The 24,316-nt window shown below is 42.6% G+C and overlaps 1 protein-coding gene across 4 annotated transcripts in view; it reads left to right on the top strand.

Moving 5' to 3' along the window:
* Nucleotides 1–16,293, top strand: part of LOC106613636 (microtubule-associated serine/threonine-protein kinase 3) — a 57,413-nt gene extending 41,120 nt beyond the window's left edge. For all 4 annotated transcript variants that reach the window (XM_014216095.3, XM_014216094.3, XM_045687406.2 and 1 more), the window contains 17 exons: nt 74–141; nt 1,116–1,210; nt 1,504–1,712; nt 2,592–2,730; nt 4,346–4,478; nt 4,742–4,907; nt 5,008–5,109; nt 5,324–5,446; nt 5,696–5,808; nt 5,994–6,154; nt 6,425–6,546; nt 6,912–7,121; nt 7,735–7,961; nt 8,082–8,204; nt 8,317–8,453; nt 9,851–10,038; nt 10,273–16,293. In XM_014216095.3, coding sequence (XP_014071570.1) covers nt 74–141; nt 1,116–1,210; nt 1,504–1,712; nt 2,592–2,730; nt 4,346–4,478; nt 4,742–4,907; nt 5,008–5,109; nt 5,324–5,446; nt 5,696–5,808; nt 5,994–6,154; nt 6,425–6,546; nt 6,912–7,121; nt 7,735–7,961; nt 8,082–8,204; nt 8,317–8,453; nt 9,851–10,038; nt 10,273–11,342 — 3,386 coding nt within the window. In that variant the 3' untranslated portion in view covers nt 11,343–16,293. The remainder of the gene's footprint in view (nt 1–73; nt 142–1,115; nt 1,211–1,503; nt 1,713–2,591; nt 2,731–4,345; nt 4,479–4,741; nt 4,908–5,007; nt 5,110–5,323; nt 5,447–5,695; nt 5,809–5,993; nt 6,155–6,424; nt 6,547–6,911; nt 7,122–7,734; nt 7,962–8,081; nt 8,205–8,316; nt 8,454–9,850; nt 10,039–10,272) is intronic.
* Nucleotides 16,294–24,316: the final 8,023 nt, after the last annotated feature.

Raw genomic sequence — 24,316 nt, 5'->3', positions numbered from 1 at the left:
GAGACAGATATCCAGTACCAATCAATATCATTGCATTGCTGTTAAATCATATCTTTCTTCCCTGCTCTTTTAGATATGGTACAGCTTGAGCAGTATGAGTCCGCTCCGTCGATGACATTGGAGTCTGATGAGTCTGTGGAGGTAAGGAGTTATGCCTCATTCACATTCCGCCTGAGCAGTCCGTTGCGTTGCACCAGATGTCATTCATTTCAATGGGAAATTTTCCTTAACGGAGTGGTATCGCAGCACCCCCCCCTGCGGTTGAAGGCTCCATTGCGAAACGGGTGACGCACACTTTTCCAAACTATGCAACGTCTTCAGTGCAGCCAGAGTCTGTCAATAGAATAGGAAGTTACCAAACCACAGAACAAGATGAAAATATATGTGGTTTTCGGTGATGGCTTTATGGGATAACTAGCAACTTGTAAACAATTACTCATTCCTATAATTGAGTACTATTTTAATAGAAATGTTGTCTGTTAAGCCAATTATATTATATGTCTGTTTTTGTGATGGTAAGGACTTTTGTTTTTGATCATTTTTAGGTGGAGATCACGAGCTACAGTATTTTCAACCTAGCCTTGCTTTTAGTTAGCTAGCTAGCTGCTCTGTAAGCTAGCTTGACTTGATAGAAAGTTAGAGAAAGAAGTTGAGGAAAAAGTAACTCAACGAAACATGTTTTATTATCACCTGAAACAGTACGTTTCTCCTGTCTTGAATGAAAAGGGCCTATTTTACAATCTCCCAAAATAAATGCCTTCTCGGACGAGAAACTAGGCTCTCCTCCATTTTGCCTTGCATTGTGAAACCCTATGCTCTCCGTCCAGTAGCAGAACGAGATTACGTTAAGAGGACTTACCGCGTAATGAAAAATGTCACGAATGTGAATTGGGCATTAGCTTGCCTGTGATGTACTAGGTTTTTAGCATGAGATTGCCAACAGAATCACATAAACTGGACTTTCAGTTAACAACATAATAAGCAGCTTTATTTACATGACGTTATTTGGTAGACCGGCTATGTAATCATACTGGCACCAGTGGGTTAATGGGTCCCCTGGCACCTTTTGAATAATGGCTGCCTCTTAATTCTCTTATTGTTTGCACTGTTTGCAGCAGAACAAGTGTCCCCAGGCACTCACCCCGACGCGAAGGAAACCACTGGAGAGTGACTTTGAAACCATCAAGCTCATCAGTAATGGAGCCTATGGGTAAGCGCTAAACAGGCAAGTGGTTAACCACGCTGATCACTGAAAACATGGACTCCCAATTAGCTATTATCATGTTGATTTGAAATCAGTGCACTCTGTCACTTCAGTTATAGTCAGTTAAAGGTTAACAGTAAAATGCCAACTGTAGACTTCTGTCATGGTTAGTAAACATTTAGAAAACTATTGAATATTAACTACAATTCCACTTTTATGGATTGAACTGTCCCTGTAGTCATGGATTATCAATGTGGAGGTCTTGTATGACATGGCTCCTGTCCTGTGGTGGTTGGCAGGGCTGTATACCTGGTCCGACACAGAGACACTCGGCAACGTTTCGCCATGAAGAAGATCAACAGGCAAAACCTTGTCCTGAGGAACCAGATCCAGCAGGTGTTTGTGGAGCGGGACATCCTAACCTTCGCCGAGAACCCATTTGTGGTCTCCATGTTCTGCTCCTTTGAGACACGACGCCACCTGTGCATGGTGATGGAGTATGTGGAAGGTAATGTCATATGATATTCTAACCCAAAAGCGATATGTTTATCATGACTCTGTCATGTTGGAATGGAAATATACTGAACAAAAATATAAACGCAACAATTAACGATTTTGCTGAGTTACAGTGCATATAAGGAAGTCAGTCAATTGAAATGAATTAATTAGGCTCTAATCTATGGATTTTACATGACTGGGTAAGGGCGCAGCCAATCAGGATGAGTTTTTCCACACAAGGGGCTTTATTGCAGACAGAAATACTCATCATTTTCATCAGCTGTCCGGGTAGCTGGTCTCAGACGATCCCGCAGGTGAAGAAGCCGGATGTGGAGCTCCTGGGCTGGCGTGGTTACATGTGGTCTGTGGTTGTGAGGCTGGTTGGACGTACTTCCAAATTCTCTAAAACGACGTTGGAGGCGGCTTATGGTAGAGAAATTAACATTCAATTCTCTGGCAACAGCTCTGGTGGACATTCCTGCAGTCAGCATGCCAAATGACGCTCCCTCACAACTTGAGACATCTGTGGCATTGTGTTGTGTGACAAAACTGCACATTATAGAGTGGCCTTTTATTGTGTAATGATCGTGCTGTTTAATCAAATTCTTGATATGCCACACCTGTCAGGTGGATGGATTATCTTGGCAAAGGAGAAATGCTCACTAACAGGGATGTAAACAAATTTGTGCACCAATTTTTTTGAGAAATAAGCTTTTCTGTGGGTATGAAACATTTCTGGGATCTTTTATTTCAGCTCATGAAACATGGGACCAACACTTTACATGTTGCATTTATATATAATATTTTTGTTCAGTATAGTTGGAAAGGCAAATTTGATCCACCCATGATTTCTCCTAGCTTTAGCATAACTGTTGATTATCTCTTGCAGGTGGGGACTGTGCTAACCTGCTGAAGAACATGGGCCCCCTTCCCGTGGACATGACCCGGATGTACTTTGCTGAGACTGTGCTGGCCTTGGAGTACCTTCACAACTACGGCATTGTTCATAGAGACCTCAAACCTGACAAGTGAGTCCACAATAAGCTTTAAACCTCTTTACAAGCAGTGCCTTCAGAAAGTATTCATACCCCTTGACTTACTCCACATTTTGTTGTGTTACAGCCTGAATTCAAAATGGATTAAATCGTTTTTTCCCCCCTCACCCATCTACACACAATACCCCATAATGACAAAGTGAAGAAAATAAAAACATCTACATTTTTGCAAATTTGTCACACCCCTGAGTCAATACATGTTAGAATCACCTTTGGCAGCGATTACAGCTGTCTTTCTGGGCAAGTCTCTAAGAGCTTTGCACAGCAGGATTGTATAATATCGGCACATTTATTTATTTATTTTATTCTTCAGCTCTTTCAAGTTGGTTGTTGATCATTTCTAGACAGCCATTTTCAAGTCTTGCCATAAGTTTTCAAGACAATTTAGGTCAAAACTGTAACTAGGAGCTAAAGAACACTCAGTGTCGTCTTGGTAAGCAACTTCAGTATAGATGTATATTTGGCCTTGTGTTTTAGGTAGTTGTCCTGCTGAAAGGTGAATTTGTCTCCCAGTGTCTGTTGGAAAGCAGACTGAAACAGGTTTACCTTTAGGATTTTGCATGTGCTTAGCTCTATTCCGTACATTAAAAAAAGAACTCCCTAGTCTTTGCCGATGACAAGCATACCCATAACATGATGTAGCCACAAATATAAAGAGTGGTACTCAGTGATGTGTTGCATTGGATTTTCCCTAAACATAATGCTTTGTTTTCAGGCCACATTTTTTTCAGTTTTACTTAAATGCCTTATTGCAAACAAGATGCATGTTTTGGAATATTTTTATTCTCTACAGGCTCCCTTCTTTTCACTCTGTCATTTAGGTTAGTATTGTGGAGCAACTACAATGTTGTTCATCCGTCTTCAGTTTTCTTCTATCACAGCCATTAAACGCTGTAACTATTTTAAAGTCACCATTGGCCTCATGGTGAAATCCCTGAGCGGTTTCCTTCCTCTCTGGCAACTTAGGCGCTAGGAAGGACGCCTGTATCTTTGTAGTGACTGGGTGTATTGATACACCATCCAAAGAGTGATTAATAACTTCATCCTGCTCAAAGGGGTATTCAATGTCTTTTTTTTCTACCAATAGGTGCCCTTCTTTGCAAGGCATTGGAAAATCTCCCTGGTCTTTGTGATTGAATCTGTGTTTGAAATTCACTGCTCGACTCAGGGACCTTACAGATCATGTTATGTGTGGGGTACAGAGATGAGGTTGCCATTCAAAAATCATGTTAACCACTATTATTGCACACAGAGTGAATCCATGCAACTTATGTGACTTGTTAAGCAAATTTTTACTCCTGAATTTATTTAGGCTTGCCATAACGAAGGGGTTGAATACTTATTTACAAAAGACATTACACCTTTTAATTTTTAGAAAATATATAGCTATTTATAAAAACATAATTCCACTTTGACATTATGGGTTATTGTTTGTAGGCCAGTGACACAAAATCTAAATGTAATACATTTTAAATTCATGCTGTAACACATCAAAATGTGGAAAAATGGGTGTGAATACTTTCTGAAGGTACCGTACCTCAAGTCGAAGAAAATGTAGCTTTAACATTTCTCTCTATGCCACCTGCAGCTTGTTGATCACTTCTATGGGCCACATCAAATTGACCGACTTTGGCCTGTCCAGAATTGGCCTGATGAACATGACCACTAACCTTTACGAGGGTCACATGGAGAAAGACACCAGGGAGTTCATCGACAAACAGGTGAGAGTCTTGTCAACCACTTAACCCTTTATTTGTCCTTTCACTATAAATACATTCAGCTCCATAATAAGGCATAGGAAAACAATATACCGAAATGCCAGACAATTTTTTTTGGAATACAAATACTTTCAAATACTTTCAAATACTCAACCCAGTATAGGTGTACCATCTCATAACTACTGTGTAACTAAACTCCATTGTGTTACAAAAATCTGAATGCAAATGTTACGGTATAACTGAATATTATTGGTGTGGTTCTCTAGGTGTGTGGCACCCCAGAGTACATAGCCCCAGAGGTGATACTGAGACAGGGCTATGGGAAGCCAGTAGACTGGTGGGCCATGGGAGTCATCCTGTATGAGTTCCTGGTTGGATGTGTGCCCTTCTTTGGGGACACTCCCGAGGAACTCTTTGGGCAGGTTGTCAGTGGTAAGTATTCCGTTGATGGAATATGTACAGTATGTAGGCTTTCTTTAATTGTGTTTAATGTGGAGATCCTCTCATTAACGTTTGCTTGCTCGATGTACAGATGACATCATCTGGCCCGATGGGGATGATGCTTTACCTGCAGACGCCCAGGACATGATCACACGGCTGCTGAGGCAGAGCCCTCTGGAGCGACTGGGGACAGGTTCGTAGACAACAAAACTACGTTCCAACGTCCATACTAGCATCCCACTTAGAATGCATGCCCTATTGCTTCATTCTAAGTGGTGGGCTAGTCTAGATATTGGAACCCGAGGCCTCGTCTTTCATTCCACATCATCCTAGTCTGACGTGTTGCTGTTGGCTATTTTTCTGAGATTTGCACACGACCGTAATCGGAAAACTAAATATTGTTCTAGGAGGAGCACCTGAGGTAAAACAACACCCCTTTTTCTTACGTCTGGACTGGAACGGACTACTGCGACTGAAAGCCGAATTCATCCCTCAGCTGGAAGCGGAGGACGACACCAGCTACTTTGACAGTACGGGCAGTCCTTCATAAGTTCTCTCATTAAAGACAAAGATCCATTCTTTCTATTGCCAGTATATCTCCACAGATGTAGTGATATTTGCTCTTCATGCCGGTCTAATGCTTATTGATATTTTCACTAGTCAATTGTGTTTAATGAAAACTATATGTTTTCCTGAAATACACTAAATGTCCTGGTTCGGATTTTACGGTACGGTCCTTGTTCCTGAGTTCCACTCATTTTGTGTTGTCATGTTTGCAGCTCGCTTAGAGCGTTACCACCATTTGGCCTCAGATGAGGATGACGAAACCAACGATGAAGAGTCTTCCCTGGAAATCCGTCAGTTTTCCTCCTGGTCAAACCGCTTCAGCAAGGTTCGGAACGTACCTTTTTAAAATATTACAAATGTCAATAATATTAGTCGTTTGTTGAGCAATTCTTTGTAAATACAATATAATGGAAAACTCCTTAAATCTGTGAAAGAGAAAAAAAGGTTTTGTTGGTGCCAAGTTCACCAAACTTGACCACCCTAGCTAATGTGGCTACTCCATGCTTTCAGGTGTACAGCAGCACAGAACATCTGGCCACACCGTCCAACCTGAGCTTCTCATCGGACCGCAGCCACAGTGAGGACAAGGAGGGCTGGGATGGGCGTTTCACACCCTCCCTGGGAGGAGACATCCAGAGACAGGAACGCCAGCACCAAGATCGCAGGGGCAGGTGAGCAGAGCCAAGATGAGTTTGTAGCTCTATGTTTCTGTTAGGATTCCCTGTGTAAGAGTTAAAACACGTCTTTATTGGACGCGCTCCAAAACATTGGGTGAAAGTGCATAAAATGATGATTAGTTCCGAAAAGTCAAGAAATGTTTGCTGAATAGGGTGTGCATTAACCAATGGCTGCACACATCATAAATTACTATTTTAGCTGTAGATAGGATGTCACCATTGCCCCTTCTACTCCTAACTGACACTGCCGTTGATGTGTTGCAGCCTGCGCCCTCGGGCCTCGTCCAATTCCTTCCATTCTGAGAGGGGCACCAGCCCCCTGGTGATGAGCAGCACCCACAGTCTGGAGACCATGCCCCGCTTCGCCTTCTCCACAGACGACGAAGGTGAGCTCAGTCCCAAGCCCCTCCACTCTTCTTCAAGTCTGCACAGCCTCATGGAAACCAACAGAAATTCAAATATCACATAAGATATTTAATTTCTCATGAAACATTCTTCATAAAAACAAACAGATTTGTGTGATATTGCTTTTTGTTGATAGGAGGATTCATGACCAAGCCAGGTGCAGACTGATCAAAGGGCAAACAGTCAAAACAAAAAGCAGTCTAGGCACAAACACAGAGTTCAAGTGTATGAAATTTCTCTTTAGAGTGAGCTTCCATCCAGACCAAATTATTTGCAAAGATACTTTGGACATTGCCTGTTTTGGTCAAACAAATTTGATTTGAACCCTTATTCCTGTGTATTACAGCTGAGGTGGTAGTGTCAAACCTGCATCGGATCAGGATTCGTAGCAACAGCACTGGGGCCAAACACTCTTCCCCCAGGAACCACAGAGCCCCCCAACGCTTTGGAAACCAGCTGGAGACACCAGATAGACAGACACCAGACAGACCGAGGCTTGGGGGCAAAGTCCCCAAGTCTGCCTCCATCTCCGCCCTGTCTCTCATCATCACTGCAGGTCTGTGTTGGGGGTAATGCATTACAAAAGTCAATCGTAACGTTGACTTTTGCGGTTCAGCACTCTGTGGTCCCGTTCTGTGAGCTTGTGTGGCCTACCACTTCACGGCTGAGCCGTTGTTGCTCCTAGAGGTATCCACTTCAAAATAACAGCGCTTACAGTCGACCGTGGCAGCTCTAGCAGGGCAGAACATTGACGAACTGACTTGTTGGAAGGTGGCATCCTATGACGGTGCCACGTTGAAAGTCACTGAGCTCTTCAGTAAGGCCATTATACTGCTAATGTTTGTCTATGGAGATTACATGGCTGTGTGTTCGATTTTATGCAGCTGTCAGCAACAGGTGTGGCTGAAATAGCCGAATACACTAATTTGAAGGGGTGTCCACATGCTTTTGTATATATAGTGTAAGTTAGTCATACAGGGTTACTAGTGCCCAGCAGGCAAATATTGCTGAATAGGGTGTGGTATGGCAGGTGTGTTTGCACAGAGCTAATGGCTGTTAAGTTGATTGTAAATGCTAAACAAGAGCAGGCGCTTGTTCTAAATTCAACCATTGCCCCATCCCTTTTCTCATTTCCTGAACTTGAACTCATCCTTTGTGTACCATTCCAGATGATATGCCCGGCGGCCTCCAGCCCAGCCCCATCTCTTCGCGCTCGCTCTCCTCCAATCATTCATCCCGCGATTCGTCCCCCAGCCGCGACCTGTCGCTTAGCCTCAGAAGCCTGCGGCCACCCATCATCATCCACAGCTCAGGGAAGAAATACGGCTTCACCATGCAGGCCATCCGCGTCTACATGGGCGACAGCGACGTTTACACTGTGCACCACATGGTCTCGGTGAGTGCCCCTTTGCTATCCTGCTCCAGAATTAGCCAATAGTTACATAATAAAAGGCGGCATCACCCCACAAAGACTGAGGAATTGTGATAATAAAAAAAAAAAACTTTTGTTTTACAGAGTGTGGAAGATGGCAGCCCAGCCCACGAGGCAGGACTGAGGGCTGGTGACCTCATCACTCACGTGAATGGAGAGTCCGTGCAGGGTCTGGTCCACACAGAGATGATGGAGCTGCTTCTGAAGGTACATAAAACAATACACACCCTAGAGCCTATACCTACTGTCAACCTATAACAACACTGTTGGTGATATTAGAGGATCCAATCCTTCATAGTTTTTTGTGAAACACCAACAGAGTGGCGGCAAGGTGGCCCTTCAGACTACTGCATTGGAGAACACGTCAATCAAGGTCGGGCCAGCTCGAAAGACCAGCCACAAGGGAAAGATGGCAAGACGCAGCAAGAAAAGCAAAAGAAGGGACAATCAGGACAGGTGAGGGGAAAATATTTTGATTTGTTTTTTGTGCTCATTTAATTTGATGGAATATCGCTGCCGTATTGTTATGAAATATTAACCTGGCGGGGGTTGATACTGTTTCAAAACATTTATATAAATACATCCAGCAAGAGTCGTACTGCAAAAGGCACTATTACAAATCGAGTCAGATTGTATTTGTTACATGCTTCGTAAGCAACAGGTGTAGTCTAACAGAAAAAATGCTTACCCACGGGCCCTTACCAACAATGCTGAGAGAAATAAAATAGAGAAATAATAGAAAAGTATTTGCGTAACAATAAAAGTAATAATAAATACACAATGAGTAACGAACTTTGCTATATACACGAGGTACCAGTACCGAGTCAATATGCAGGGGTACAAAGTAATTGAGCAATATATGTACATTTAACTAGGAATAAAGTGACAGATAATAAACAGTAGCAGCAGTGTATACGACGAGTCCAAAAAGTTCATGCAAAAAGGGTCAATGCAGATAACCAAATTGCTACTGGACTAACTTTTCAACTAACTATTTAGCAGTCTTATGGCTTGGGGGGTAGAAGCTGTTCAGGGTCCTGTTGGTTCCAGACTTGGTGCATCGGTACCGCTTGCCGTACGGTAACAGAGAGAACAGACTATGAATTGATTGGCTGGAGTCTTTAGGGCCTTCCTCTGACATTGCCTAGTATAGAGGTCCTGGATGACAGGAAGCTCAACCCAAGTGATGTACTGGGCCATACGCACTACCCTCTGTATCGCCCTGCGGTCGGATGCCAAGCGGTTGCCATACCAAGCGGTGACGCAGCCGGTCAAGATGCTCTCAATGGTGCAGCTGTATAACATTTATGAGGATCTTAGGGCCCATGCCAAATCTTTTCAGTCTCCTGAGGGGGAAGAGGCATGTGTTGGTGTGTGGACCATGATAGATCCTTAGTGATGTGGACACAGAGGAACTTGACGCCCGTCGACATGAATCTACCCCCAGTGTTCAATCGAGATCACTACACACTACCGCATGGATGACAACAAACTGCATACCTCACCAGTGTTGCCTTTTTTCAAAATGGAGTTAATAAATCTAAGCCTTGACTTTAGGTTAAGAAACGTAAGGTATACTGTAGAAGACCTCCTTAATGCACAGAGTATTCCTTCTCATTTCTATAACTCTACTGTCATCATCGTGAAACAAGTTGACCTAACCCTGATCAATTAGAAAACAAAATTATACTCAATGAGAATTTTTTTTACAGCATACATATACAGAAAAAAAAACTCCCAGGCTGTGAATCACATACTATAATAATAATGTTATGGCTCTATTTACCCTTCAAAACCCTTCGCAAGCACTTCGCTAGCCCTTCATAACTTTTTGTAACCACTGACTGAGCTAGGCGGCGGAGCATCCTGAAGAAGCTGTCCAAGCAGAGCACGGTGATTCACAGCAGCCGCAGCTTCAACTCTGGACTGCAGCACCACTCTGTGTCGTCCAGCGAGAGCCTGCCAGGCTCCCCCACACACAGCCTGTCACCTGGCCCCTCCACCCCCTGCCGCAGTCCTGCCCCCGACCACCAGGCTGCAGGTAAGACAAGGCCCACGCTTCTGCAGCAATGTTGCTACTGACACTAACTAGGACTACTAATACTACTGTTACTACTACTATGGCTACAGTCACAACTGTATTACTACGCTACTGTTACCACTAACTTAAGCTTTTATCTCCCCATTTTGCTTGCAATATCGCTTAGTCCATGACAATGCAATAGCCCCTTTTGAGGTGGACTGTAAACTTACTCTGTATTCACCTCTCCCTCAGACACAAACTCTCCACAGAGCACTTCTCCCTGCTCCAGCTCTCCCAGCTCCCCGGCTGCACACATCCGGCCCAGCTCCCTGCACGGCCTGGGCTCCAAGCTGAGTATCCAGCGTTACACCAAGGTGGGTCGCCGCAAGTCCACCAGCAGCATCCCCCCGTCCCCCCTGGCCTGCAACTCCTCTCCCCAGCCTCTGTCGCCCCAGCGCTCCCCTTCTCCCCTCCCTGGCATCACCAAGACCTTCCACACAGTCCGTGGCAAGACTCTGTCCCCCCCAACCATTGTCCGCCATTGTGTGCGCCCCCGCAGCGCAGAGCCGCCCCGCTCTCCCCTCCTAAAGAGGGTGCAGTCGGCTGAGAGGCTCTCCAGCGCCTACCACGTTGACAAGAAGTCATACCCCCACCGCAGGCACACGTTGGAGGTGCCTTTCCAGGGCAAGGGGGAGGACGTGGAGGCGGAGGGGGTCTGCGGCGGGGGGGTCTCCTACCTCGGGGACCACGGGAGGCTGCTGGGGGGTTACGGGGGCTGCCAGAGGCTGAGGGACTGGGCGGCGGAGCGTTCAGAGCAATTGGTGGTGATGAGGAAGCTCAACCTTTCGGAGCGCCGTGACTCCTTCAAGAAGCAGGAGGCGGTGCAGGAGGTGAGCTTTGACGAGTCTGACGACCAGAAGACAAACCCCACGTTCACCGTGATGCTCACTGCCCCTGGAGCCAACCGGCTCCAGCAGAGGGCAGCCTCCTGGACGCCCATGTCCCAACCCAGCGAGGAGGTGACGGAGGTGAAACGCTTCACCCTGGTGCCTCAGATTGCTGTGCAGGGCTCGACGGAGAGCGAAGAGCAGGATGACTGGGAGCCGTGCTCAGACGGAGAGGAGGAGGACGGCAAGAGACAGGAGCCCGACTCTACCGATAACAACATTGGCACACAGCAGCTTGTTAAGGATGTCTCTCTCACGGTGAACGGCTCCAGTAAGGCACCAGAAGTGACAGCTGCTTTGCACAAAACTGCCTCTGATAAGGTTGGGGATACCGCAGTAGACTCTAGCCCCCAGAAAGGGAAGCTAAGGAAGTGACATTTCCTTGAATCATTTCATGCAGCACATATCTTCCAAGGATGCACCTTGACACTCTCACTGTTGAAGGAAGGAAATGTTTGGGCAAAAGTGTGTTTCCCCTGCGAAGGAACTCAAACAAATTGCGACATTGATTTTGTTTTGTAGATTTCACTTGATCCAGGATATTGTTTTGTAAATATGTAACACTAGGAAATAGATTGCACTTTATTTCCTGGGCTTATTTATTACTTTTATAAGCTAAGTGGATTTTTGGGGCCAAAAAAGGAAAATGTTAAATTGATAGTGGCTAGCCAAGGTTAAATCATGTTTTGTGTCCATATATTTTGTTGTTATGTCTATTTTTAAACATGGTACATAGTAGTTGCTAATAGTAGTTCAAAGAAGTGAGTAGTTTGAGAGGAATTCATTTTTTACACATTCATGTTTTGATTTAGGCTCGTACGCTGAGACTTAGTGATGCTTTTGTATAATCTCAGCCAGTAGTTTTGACAGTGGTGCTAAAGAGCCAAAACGGGTCCCTTTTTTTGTGTACTACATCATCCAATTGGGTACAACGCCATCCATTACATTATTTTTTTTTTTTTCCAATTCGTATGATATGTTACGAATCCAATTCAAACAATATGTTACGAATTTGTTGTGCTTAAGATCCCCGACTGCATCTTGAACAGTTTGAAGTATATTTTGAATCATATAAAACTGCAGGGCAATTCTTATTTGAACTAATTACAGTGCATTCGTAAAGTATTCAGACCCCTTGACTTTTTCCACATTTTGTTATGTTACACACTTATTCAAAAACGTATTTAATCGTTTTTTCCCCTCATCAATCTACACACAATACCTCATAATGACAAAGCAAAAACAGTGTTTTAGATTTTCTTTTGCAAATGTATTAAAAAATTTTAAAAAACGATACTTTATTTACATAAGTATTAAAACCCTTTGCTATGAGACTCGAAATTGAGTTCAGGTGCATCCTGTTTCCATTGATCATCCTTGAGATGTTTCTACAGCTTGATTGGAGTCCACCTGTGATAAATTAAATTGATTGGACATGATTTGGAAAGGCACACACCTGTCTATATAAGGCCCCACGGTTGACAGTGCATGTCAGAGCAAAAACCAAGCCATGATGTCGAAGGAATTGCCCTAAGAGCTCCGACACAGAATTGTGTCTAGGCACAGATCTGGGGAAGGATACCAAAAAATGTCTGCAGCATTGAAGGTCCCCAAGAACACAGTGGCCTCCATCATTCTTAAATGGAATAAGTTTGGAACCACCAAGACTCTTCCTGAGCAATCGGGGGAGAAGGGCCTTGGTCAGGGAGGTGACCAAGAACCCGATGGTCACTCTGACAGAGCTCCAGAGTTCCTCTGTGGAGATGGGAGAACCTTCCAGAAGGACAACCATCTCTGTAGCACTCCACCGATCAGGCCTTTATGGTAGAGCGGCCAGACAGAAGCCACTCCTCAGTAAAAGGCACATGACAGCCCGCTTGGTGTTTGCCAAAAGGCACCTAAAGGACTCTCCGACCATGAGAAACAATATTCTCTGGTCTGATGAAACCAAGATTGAACTCTTTGGCCTGAATGCCAAGTGTCACGTCTGGAGGAAACCTGGCACCATCCCTATGGTGAAGCATAGTGGTGGCAGCATCATGCTATGGGGATGTTTTTCAGCGGCAGGGAGTGGGAGACTAGTCAGGATCGAGGGAAAGATGAACAGAGCAAAGTACAGAGAAATCCTTGATGATAACCTGCTCCAATGACCCTAAGCACATAGCCAAGACAACGCAGGAGTGGCTTCAGGACAAGTCTTTGAATGTCCTTGAGTGGCCCAGCCAGAGCCCAGACTTGGACCCGATCTAACATCTCTGGAGAGAAAATAGCTGTGCAGCGACGCCCCCCCCCCCCCCCCATCCAACTTCACAGAGCTCGAGAGGATCTGCAGAGAAGAATTGGAGAAACTCCCCAAATACAGGTGTGCCAAGCTTGTAGCGTCATACCCAAGAAGAATCGAGGCTATAATCGCTGCCAAAGATGTTTCGACAAAGTACTGAGATCTGAATACTTATGTAAAATATATCAGTTTTGTTATTTTTTATATATTTGCAAAAAAATCTAAAAACCTGTTTTTGCATTGTCATTAAGGGGTATTGTGTGTAGATTGAACTATTTAATTCATTTTAGAATAAGGCTGTAACGTAACAAAATGTGGAAAAGGTCAAGGGGTCTGAATACTTTCCGAATGCACTGTGGCTAGGTCAGGTTTTGGTTGATGTGAAGACATTGTATTACTAACAAATGGTATTAGCTGCCATGAAACAGATTTGTTTTGTTTTTGTTCTCTTAACCCATATCTTATGGAATGAGGGCCTTTCTTGTTTGCCAAATAGCTCTTATTCCCTTGTTTGCAGGCTTGATAGTAGCAGGAAAATGCAGTCCCCTTTACGAATGCTTCAATTATTTTGCTAGTTTATATTTCTAAGCATTTTTACCCAACTCACAAAGAGGGTATTTCTTCCAATCTTATTTAACATATAAATTAAAGCCAGGTTTAGTTCGTTTTGAAACCTGTTGATTATACTGCACAATATTTTGTCCTAACCTCATCATTATGTTCGTTCATCCTGACCTCATCCACTTCTGGGTTTCCTGGTTCCTCTGTGCTGATTCTCATGGACAACCGGGTTTATACCACTTGATTTCGCTGAAATCATGGTAGCATGGCAATTTGAGCTTGCTGCCAATGCTTGTACTAGTAAAGCATGGAACTTTAATCCTATCAAATGCTGTCACCTAATCTCTGTCACAGAGGCAATTGTTGACAGGATATTGTTTTGATGAGACACAGATAGATAGTTTTGCTCTCAAACCTGTTTTAGGCTACATCCTAGAATTCAGCTGTCCAGGTGACGCCGCCAAGCTAAAGATAAACAGTTTAAGCTTTCCACAAGATCCGCTTGCATATTTTCAAATGATCCTCAATGCAGCCTTTGACCTTTATCTACATATTATACTCATATCTGAGCACAATGACCAGTGTGCGTGTGAAAATGCCCATGCGTAAGAAACCCATTCCTCTTTCATCTTCTGTGTGTTGATGTTTACATTGGGGTAAAGTGCACTAAGGAAAATGTATATTTTGACATGAATTTTGTAAACGACATAAGGAAGAGGCAACAATGGAGGAGCGTCACATACCTTCAGTCAGAACCCAGGGCTTAGATATTAGGAACAGATGATAGTTTCATGGTCTTTGTACTGTACATGTATTTATGTATGTATTTTGATATCGGAGTCTGTTAATGCCATATGCATTATTATTATATTTTGGAGTATACCAACATACCAGTTGCACAAGTGGTGTGAACAACAATGGCTGTAAAAATGTGCCTCAAGGATGAAGCTTGTTGGGGAAATCACATCAGTATTGCGATGCATATTGTACAATTAGATATGTTGAACACCATCATTTTGGGCCTTTTATACACTACAGTAGTTCTGAAGGTTGATATTGTGTCAAATTGTACTTGCTGTTATGTAACTGTCTGTATATATCAAAAGTTGGCGGTGGGAGGGGGTTCTTTCGAAGTCTCAACAGATCCTCAAAAGAGGTCTATATTTTCAGATTTGATGAACTACTCAGATGTCAGCGGTGGTGAAAGGAAATTATACCCAGGACATGCTATCTCGCAAAGCCGGTCAGAATTGTTTACAATGAACATGCTATGTACAATTTCAACAAATGGTATTTTGTAATCCTGTATTTCTATGTACTTGTGTAGGTATTGTATTGCAGTCTGTGCATTTCAACACTACACTGTTTTTAAAGGCTTTAGTCTTTTTGGAACTGTAAAACTTCCGAACTGTTCTATAAGAATACAGTATGATGCATTTTCTCTTGTTTACGCCTTTGTTAGATGCATGCTGCATGAGACAAGGACACATAATACTTGATTGCATGGTACTCTGGGTTTATATAGCCCATGCTGGGGTTTCTACAGTGTGTCTAATAGAGCATTTGTGTGCAAAGTCAACTTTTGCACTTTCCTCTGACTCCTCTACTCTTCATACCCTGAACCACAAATAGACAACTGGTCTGTTTTCCTAATAGTTGTAGGTCTTTTTTCTGTGTGTACTGGGATGAAATCTTCCACTCTCGGGATGTGTACGTCTAATGTTTTTCACTTTCTCACCACTGCGCGGTAAAGAATCTCTTTAGTCATCTACGCCATAAGGGATGCATGTGGTTCATCAAGGGCTGGGAGTGAAGGCGGTTAGGCTACGCATAGTCCACTAGTCTACAGTGGTTTGTCTCTCTTGCATTTAACCCGCATTTTAATGCATTTTCCATTTTGTCTGCTATCGAACACCTCTATGCTGACTTAGTTGTAGACAAGGCAGGGTACCTGTACACATTGTCACACACTTACAGGGTCAAATGGACACATATGCAAAAACATGTCCACATTCATTCTTTCCCTTCGTTTAGTTCTGTGATTGGGTTAGAAATACTGGAGCGACAGTGCTAATGTCCATTTTATGTGAATGTGGAGAATATGGTGGTGTTCATATGTTTTATTTGGAACCAGTTTTGTCTGACTAGTTTTTCTTTTTGTGGTTCTAACTGTGTGGCCTAGCGCCCTATTCAAACAAAAGCAAATGTTGAATAAATAGATGGCTAGGATGTGAATATGCCTATGGTTGGGTTGGACTATTGAATGTATTTGCCGAGAAGTGCTTGTGTACCTGAGAATCCTAACAATTTTGGGGGCTCACATCACTTTGCCTTGTTTTAACATCTGTCTGCTTTTGTTTGAGTAGGGATGCCGGCCATCCTTGGTACAAGTGTCAAGATTGATCTATTTTGTGTTTTTACTTGATGTTTCTCCAAACGGTTTTATAATAAATTGTTTCCGTATGGCATTTGATATTGAAGGCACACATTGTCCTATCTTTTGTTTAAGAAGATATTTTGAACTGGTGCGTGTTCAGCAAGCTTCATACAACACAAGTTTAGCTGGTATGACCAATAGTATGGAGCTGCAGCCCTGCAGCAGCCTGTGACGAAACTAGCCAGTCACTAAAAGCAATACTATCGCCATCTACTGGCCGTGTTTAATCCCTAACACATTTGTGAACTCCTTTTCTTTCTTAGATTCCTTTCTACCTTTCCTTGCGTCCTTTTCTCCATTACTAGCTCCCTTTCATCTCCTTTTCTCGCTCCCTTCCTTTCCTCCTTACTGGCTGTGGTTAATCCCTACCACATGTATGAACTCCTCCTTTTTGTTCCTAGATTCCTTTCCCTTTCCTTCCCTCATGTCCTAGCTTCCTTTCCTCCTTTTGATAACTTCGTTTCTTTCTCTACCTCCATTTCCTAACTCTGTTTCCTTAATTCCTTTCCTCGCTAATTTCCTCCTTTCCTAGTTTCCTTTTCTCCTTTCATCTCTCCCTTTCTTTTCCTCCTTTCCTAGCTTCCTTTCCATCTTTCCTAGCTTCCTACCCTATCTCCCTTTTCTTATTTCCTTTCCTAGCTCATTTTCCTTTCCTCTCTACTGGCCATGGTTACATTTCACATTTGGGGAAGCTAAGAATTTATCCTACCGATCTGCGTGCCAGTTATGATTTTTCTTGTCACAGTTTCATTTCAATAATTACGTTTTCGTTTCTCAAAAACATTGTCACACGGTTACAAAAATGACTGAGAAGCTCAGCTTATTAGTAGTGGTGGTCAGAAATCAGACATCCCCAAATGGGCACTTTCCGACCGCACTCGTTCAACATTAACAGGACAGAGAAACGAACCAGACACATGCTCATTGCTCATATGGGGTGTGATTCCAGACAGAGTTAAGCATGTGTAAATGGAACGTAATTCCCTTTGTCTGCTCTTTTCTCGCAATGCTTATTGTGAGCTTGAATTTAAGCATGAGAATAGCATGCTGTTCACCTGCTATTCGTTTTGGGTGGAGATGGAATAAATTGTGTGGCTGATACTGTATACCGTATTCTGACCTTGACTTAATCCCCTAATAATTCCACTTCCTTTACGCGCAAGGAAGTCATGAATAAGGTCTAGCGAACCAAATGGAAAAAGCATCTATATTATTTTTTTTACGATAACAGCTATGTAAATGAGTAATCCGTTTGGATAAGGGAGTTGTAAATATAAATGACACTTGTTTTAGATACATTTTACCTTATCGCTGGAGATAAATGTGAAACCAGTCATATGGCAGCAAACGGAAGCATATAAACGTATCAACTGTCCAAGAGTAAAGTTTATGAAATACTGTGCCATTATGCATAATTTAAATTGTACAGCCTTTTAGCTTGCAGGGATGGACACTCGAAACGTTTTAATTATCGGCTACCCCGACTTTCCCTGTTTCCTATTTCTACCAAGGTAGATATTCAGTATTGACTGTCAGTAGGCCTAATAACCACACATATCCAACTGCCAATTTACTTTTAGCTCGCTTCAGTTGGTATAGCCCAGATTATTATTCCATGTAATTACATTGTTTTCTTTACTTTCATTTGCTTCCTCTGTAAACGCTGTCACCGCCATGTGGTTGTTGCCGATGATCATTAGTAACAGTTGATCATATTTTAAAAAAAGACATGTAGGCTAATTTAAATCATTACGGAGCCGATCGCAGACCAAGCCGAGTTTGAAACCTATGCGCGCCGCAATACTTGGCTGTCATTACACAGTTCCAGGGTTAGTACAGGCAATAGAGCAGGGTATAGAGCGGTAGGTTTGTCATTCGCAGAAGATGTCATGTCTGAGATTTAACACTATTGCCAACACTATTGTCCCTATTATAATTATATTTACGCTAATCTTCCAACGTTAAGACCATTATTTGTGTATTTTAGCAGTCCCATTGAGACCAAGGACTCTTGCAACTCACAATTACACCAAAATCCCAATCACGGCATTATATATAGTGTCGCAGCGGTCTAAGGCAGTGCTAGAGGCGTCACTACAGACCCTGGTTCGATCCTGGGTGCACAATTGGCCCAGCGTTTGGCCAGGGTAGGCTAACATTGTAAATAAGAATTTGTTCTTAACTGTTTTTTTTTTGTTTTTTTTACTGTTAACTACATTTTTTAAAAATAAAAATACTCCAATAAAAAAAAATAATATGAAGAACAACCACATTCCTCAGTAAAGAGGTCCTCAAACAACAGTCTTGTGCTGATGACGTCACCATAGTCTAGGACCGGAAGAAACGGAGGTGAGGAGAGGAAACATGGAAACAAATGCTGCTGAAATGAGACATTCCTTCTCCACTAGCGAGTCATCAGGCAAACTACATTACCCTGGATGGGTTCAGAAGGTAATGGATCAACGTCAAGAGACCAGGTTGCTCCCAAGGGAGGAGGTGGCAGCCTTCTCCCTCTCCTGTAGGAGACAGCGAGACCGAGAGAAGGAAGCAGGGGTGGTGTATGATTTCAGAAAGCATAGCAGTCGTTATCTGAGCTCTCATTAATAGGACTTCTATCTTCATTTGAGTTCTCATCTACAGAGTCATCAAAAATATCCCCTTCTCCCAGAATGAGCTTGTGGTAGGTATTCCTGGTGTTGACTTTGTCTTGTGTCAGGTCACTCAATCTTCTCTTCAGGTGGCAGAGAAGGACATTCCTCCCTCCCTCTGAAAACTCCACTGCATTGCCTAAAAGTCACATTTAAAGCACTAAATTATTTACAATTCCATTACACAAAATAGTTTGGAAGGTATTTGTATAGCAAGACAAAAAGTTCAGTCCAAAAATAGTATAAACTTCAATTTACTCTGATCTTGCAGCTGCAGGGACAGTGCCGCCAGAGTTCTAACTGCTCTTTGTAGGCTTCCCCAGTGCCTCTTCATCTCCTGCACCAGGATCCTCTCTTCCTCTTGCAGTCTGTTCACCAACATCAGTCTGTCAAAGATTGCCTTTTTGATTGCAAGATGGCTGTTGCCTGTGAGATGTAAGCTCACAGAGGTATATAACGGAACAGCGATGATTGCAGCCTACGCTGAAGGTGAAAATTCTATCACAATAGAAACCTTCTGCAATCCTACACTTACTGTTGCCAAGTCTCTCCCATGACCACACAAAGTTGTCAGTATTGAGCAGCTCATCCACTGTGGGGAGCCTAAACTCTGCCTGCTGCTTGGGAAGTTGAACAATGGCAGCTGTCAAGGCCTTGTCCTGAACAATTTGTATCCGAATCTGATGCCTCCTCTTGTTGCCGTCTGAATAAAAAGGGGTGATTAGACGGACTGGGGGCTCCCGAGCGACGCAGCGGTCTAAGGCACTGCATCTCAGTGCTTGAGGCGTCACTACAGACCCTGGTTAGATTCCAGGCTTTATCACAACCGGCAGTGATTGAGAATCCCATAGGGCGGCACACAATTGGCCCAGCATCGTCCGGGTTTGGGTTTGGCCGGGGTAGGCCGTCATTGTAAATAAGAATTTGTTCTTAACTGACTTGCCTAGTTAAATAAAGGTTAAATAAATAATCATTCAGATATATTACATTAGTATAAGCTACTATAGATGCACAAACGAGTACAAATCAATCAACTCATTTCTAAAGCATTTGTTGTCATGCAGTTATAACATTATACAAGGCATGCACAGTTGTGGCTCACAAGTTGATCTGTTGTTTATGGTCACGTAATTTCTCAGTTTAATGACATGTTTTGCATTAGATCAATTAATAACACAGGTCATGCCTACATTTGATCATCAACATGGTCTGATGTGTATGACTAATGCATTTTCTTTCACAAATCAGTTTTACTGCTTCGTTAATAATGTGTTTGAGGTCATATTGTTGTTGGGGCTTACCTGTCCAACGGTAGAGGTAGTGTTTCCTCTGTCTCACACTGTCAAGCCCCTCAGTCTTCTTCTGGAGATGCCGTGTCTGCCCTGTCGGACTATCCTGAAGTGTGGCTGTCAAACATAGAGCAAGTTACAAACATGACTCCACTGACATCAACGCAATTCTGAAGTTGAGAGACAGAAACATTCACTTTTCTGCCTGTTGGATTCTGGCTTGAAATATACTTATTCCTTTCATCATATTAGAACGTATTGATTACTTTACATGTATACGAAATGTACAGTTGAAGTCGGAAGTTTACATACACCTTAGCCAAATACATTTAAACTCAGTTTTTCACAATTCCTGACATTTAATCCTAGTAAAAACTCCCTGTCTTAGGTCAGTTTGGATCACCACTTTATTTTAAGAATGTGAAATGTCAGAATAACAATAGAGAGGATGATTTATTTCAGCTTTTATTTCTTTCATCACATTCCCAGTGGGTCAGAAGTTTACATACACTCAATTAGTATTTGGTAGCATTGCCTTTAAATTGTTTAACTTGGGTCAAACGTTCAGGGTAGCCTTCCACAAGCTTCCCACAACTTATTGGGTGAATTTTGGCCCATTCCTCCTGACAGTGCTGGTGTAACTGAGCCAGGCTTGCAAGCCTCCCCCTTTTTCCTCCAAACATAACGATGGTCATTATGGCCAAACAGTTCTATTTTTGTTTCATCAGACCAGAGGACATTTCTCCAAAAAGTACGATCTTTGTCCCCATGTGCAGTTACAAACCGTTGGCTGGCTTTTTTATGGTGGTTTTGGAGCAGTGGCTTCTTCTTTGCTGAGCGGCCTTTCAGGTAATGTTGTTTATAGGACTCGTTTTACTGTGGATATAGATACTTTTGTACCTGTTTCATCCAGCATCTTCACAAGGTCCTTTGCTGTTGCTCTGGGATTGATTTGCACTTTTCGCACCAAAGTATATTAATCTCTAGGAGACAGAACGCGTCTCCTTCCTGAGCGGTATGGCGGCTGCGTGGTCCCATGGTGTTTATACTTGCATACTATTGTTTGTACAGATGAATGTGGTACCTTCAGGCGTTTTGTAATTGCTGCCAAGGATGAACCAGACTTGTGGAGGTCTACAATTTTTTTCTGAGGTCTTGGCTGATTTCGTTAGATTTTTCCATAGCCTATCAGAAGCTTCTAAAGCCATGACTTCATTTTCTGGAATTTTCAAAGCTGTTTAAAGGCACAGTCAACTTAGTGTATGTAAACTTCTGACCCACTGGAATTGTGATACAGTGAATTATAAGTGAAATAATCTGTCTGTAAACAATTGTTGGAAAAATTACTTGTAAATACCCATTCAATTGCTGGGAGATTATACATGGAGTGTGCGACTTTCTTTATTTTGATAGTTTATTGGAAAAATTACTTGTGTCATGTACAAAGTAGATGTCCTAACCGACTTGCCAAAACTATAGTTTGTTAACAAGAAATTTGTGGACTGGTTTAAAAATGAGTTTTAATAACTCCAACCTAAGTGTATGTAAACTTCCAACTTCAACTGTACATGTTGGGGGTCAACGAAGGGTGAATAGGAACTTTGGGTATGGAAAGTTACTGAGTGACACTATGGGAGGGTCAGAAAGTTAATATTCTGTTCAAACATGTTATTGCTGAATATTAATATTTCTAAGGAAGGAGGCAAAGGGTAGCAGTTTGGTTTTAGTTCCTGATAAGGCAGGCCAGAGGCTGTGGAACTAGGACAAGGAGGGATGTGAAACTCAACTCGAGATAAGGTCAGCAGTTGAAGAGAGAAGACACTGCTGGGAAGGGGCCATAGGGGCCCACCCCGAAAACCATCTGACTACAGTCCTATCCCATACACAAACACTTCCACCCCCATGAGGGTCCTAGACTTAGGCAGCCCATGACAATACCAGTAAAAGGAACATATTGTGTTTCTGCCTAACAACAGGGAAGGAGTGTTTATCTTGACATGCAAGGTGGCTACTCCGCCTAGTTGGAAGGTATAAATATATGCTTATGGGTAGAATAAACTTGATTTGGAGTTTTTTCTGGTTGTCCGTTTCAGTTTTTGCTCTATTTGTTCAGAACCTAACATACTTTCAGGCCACTGCTGGACCTCAGCAACCCACTCCTGAAGCACAGCGTCGTTGATGCCCAGCTCCGCCCACTTTTCTTCAAGGAGGCTGGTCGTCTCTTTCAGTCTTTTGACATTCTGAAAAAATACAATTCCATTAAGGAATAACATATGTGAAGGTTTTAATATGTCAAGTGAATCACACTAAAATGTTTAACTTTAATGTATACAGTTTTCCTACATCAAGATGTCTAATAAAATAATTAAAAGCTGAGCCAGAAGATCAGACATGTAGAAATAGATAAACAAGAATGAGAACGCAGATACAGATAAAAAAAATATATATATTATGAAAGCCCACCCCCCCACCAAAAAAAACCCCATCTTCAGTCAGCTATTCTAATAATGTGCCTAACCAATCAACATAAAGATTGCAATTAAAGTTGTGTAAGATACAAAATATTAACATTACATCACATCATCGTAGCATCATCAGTTAAACTCAAAAATTGTGCAGCTTGACTAAAACGTATGTATTGCAGGAGGTGCTATCAGATTTAATTTGAAACACCAAAACAATAAACACACCTTGCTCCTGGAAGGTGAGGGACCACTCATCATCCTGATGAATTACGGTGGTTGGGGACAAGGAGCGATAAAACCCTTCAAACAGAGACTCCTGTTGTGCAAAACCTGCTATGGGTGGCTATGTCACATGCGGCACAGAGAAGATGCCTGGGCAGGCTATCCTCACTGTTTCAATAGTGACACTAGCCCAACACAGTACCTTCAGCAGAGAGCATGCTGTCCACCATTGCCTCACTCTTTTCCCCCAACTTATGTCTGCCTCTCTGCCCAGGTCACCTTTGGGGTTACGTGACAATCTGGCCCCGTGAAACTCCCCATCAGCTCCTGTAGGTTCTGCATCGGGGAGTCTTGTGGAGATAAAAAAAAAATTGAATACAAAATCATGAAAAGAATAGCTTGGCTGTATTCAATTTTTTTTTTAAGTTAGCATGGTATTTGTTTGGCATTCTAGCATTCTGTACCTGAATCTTGTGGGGATAGGTGCAGGAGCAAGGTACTGCAGGAGGATGGGTACTGGTACTGGAAACTATTAAATAAAAATGGTGTTATATGTCTTCATCAACGCAACTTAAGTATAACTTAGTATAACTGTGTTGATTGGGACAGATATGTCATAAAATTATGATATACGTGTCCTGTGCATCCTTATATTAGATATGTCATTAAATTACATGTGCATAACTATGTGGTTTCAATGTACATTAGCAGTGGTTCTTCTTATTTTGAGAGTAATATAACATTTTGAATCTATTTTCAATACATGCAACCCAAGAGTTCATGCCTGCAAGACAGAGGCTTAGGTTACAGTCAATCGGTCAGAGGATTTTAAAGTTTTATAGCACTACATTGTATTTAATCCCACATTGAAATGAAAGCCAGTGAGCCAGCTAAAATTGGTCAGTATATTGCAACTGCATTTAGTACTAGTTAGAAATGTACTAACAAGGTAGTCATGCTGCCTGACAAGTTGAACGACGCTAGCCTTGATGAGGCCCTTACTCTCTTGGGGTTGTTGTGTGTAGTGTGATTTCCTCAGGGTCAAGCAACATGGCTTCAAGCCTACCTCAGGTCAATACCCCCTCCTACCATTCGCTACTCTGATGAGCAGAAGTAGGATAGTGTATAACGGTTGAAAGCATACATTGGGGGAAAAAAGTATTTGATCCCCTGCTGATTTTGTACGTTTACCCACTGATAAAGAAAGGATCAGTCTATAATTGTAATGGTAGGTTTATTTGAACAGTGAGAGACAGAATAACAACAAAAAAATCCAGAAAAAACGCATGTCTAAAATGTTATAAATTGATTTGCATTTTAATGAGGGAAATAAGTATTTGACCCCCTCTCAATCAGAAAGATTTCTGGCTCCCAGGTGTCTTTGATACAGGTAACGAGCTGAGATTAGGAGCACACTGTTAAAGGGAGTGCTCCTAACCACAGCTT

Source organism: Salmo salar, chromosome 10, assembly GCF_965601325.2.
Source record: "Salmo salar chromosome 10, fSalSal1, whole genome shotgun sequence".
In the NCBI taxonomy this organism is placed as follows: Eukaryota; Metazoa; Chordata; class Actinopteri; order Salmoniformes; family Salmonidae; genus Salmo; species Salmo salar.
This window is presented reverse-complemented; position numbering and strand designations above follow the sequence as displayed.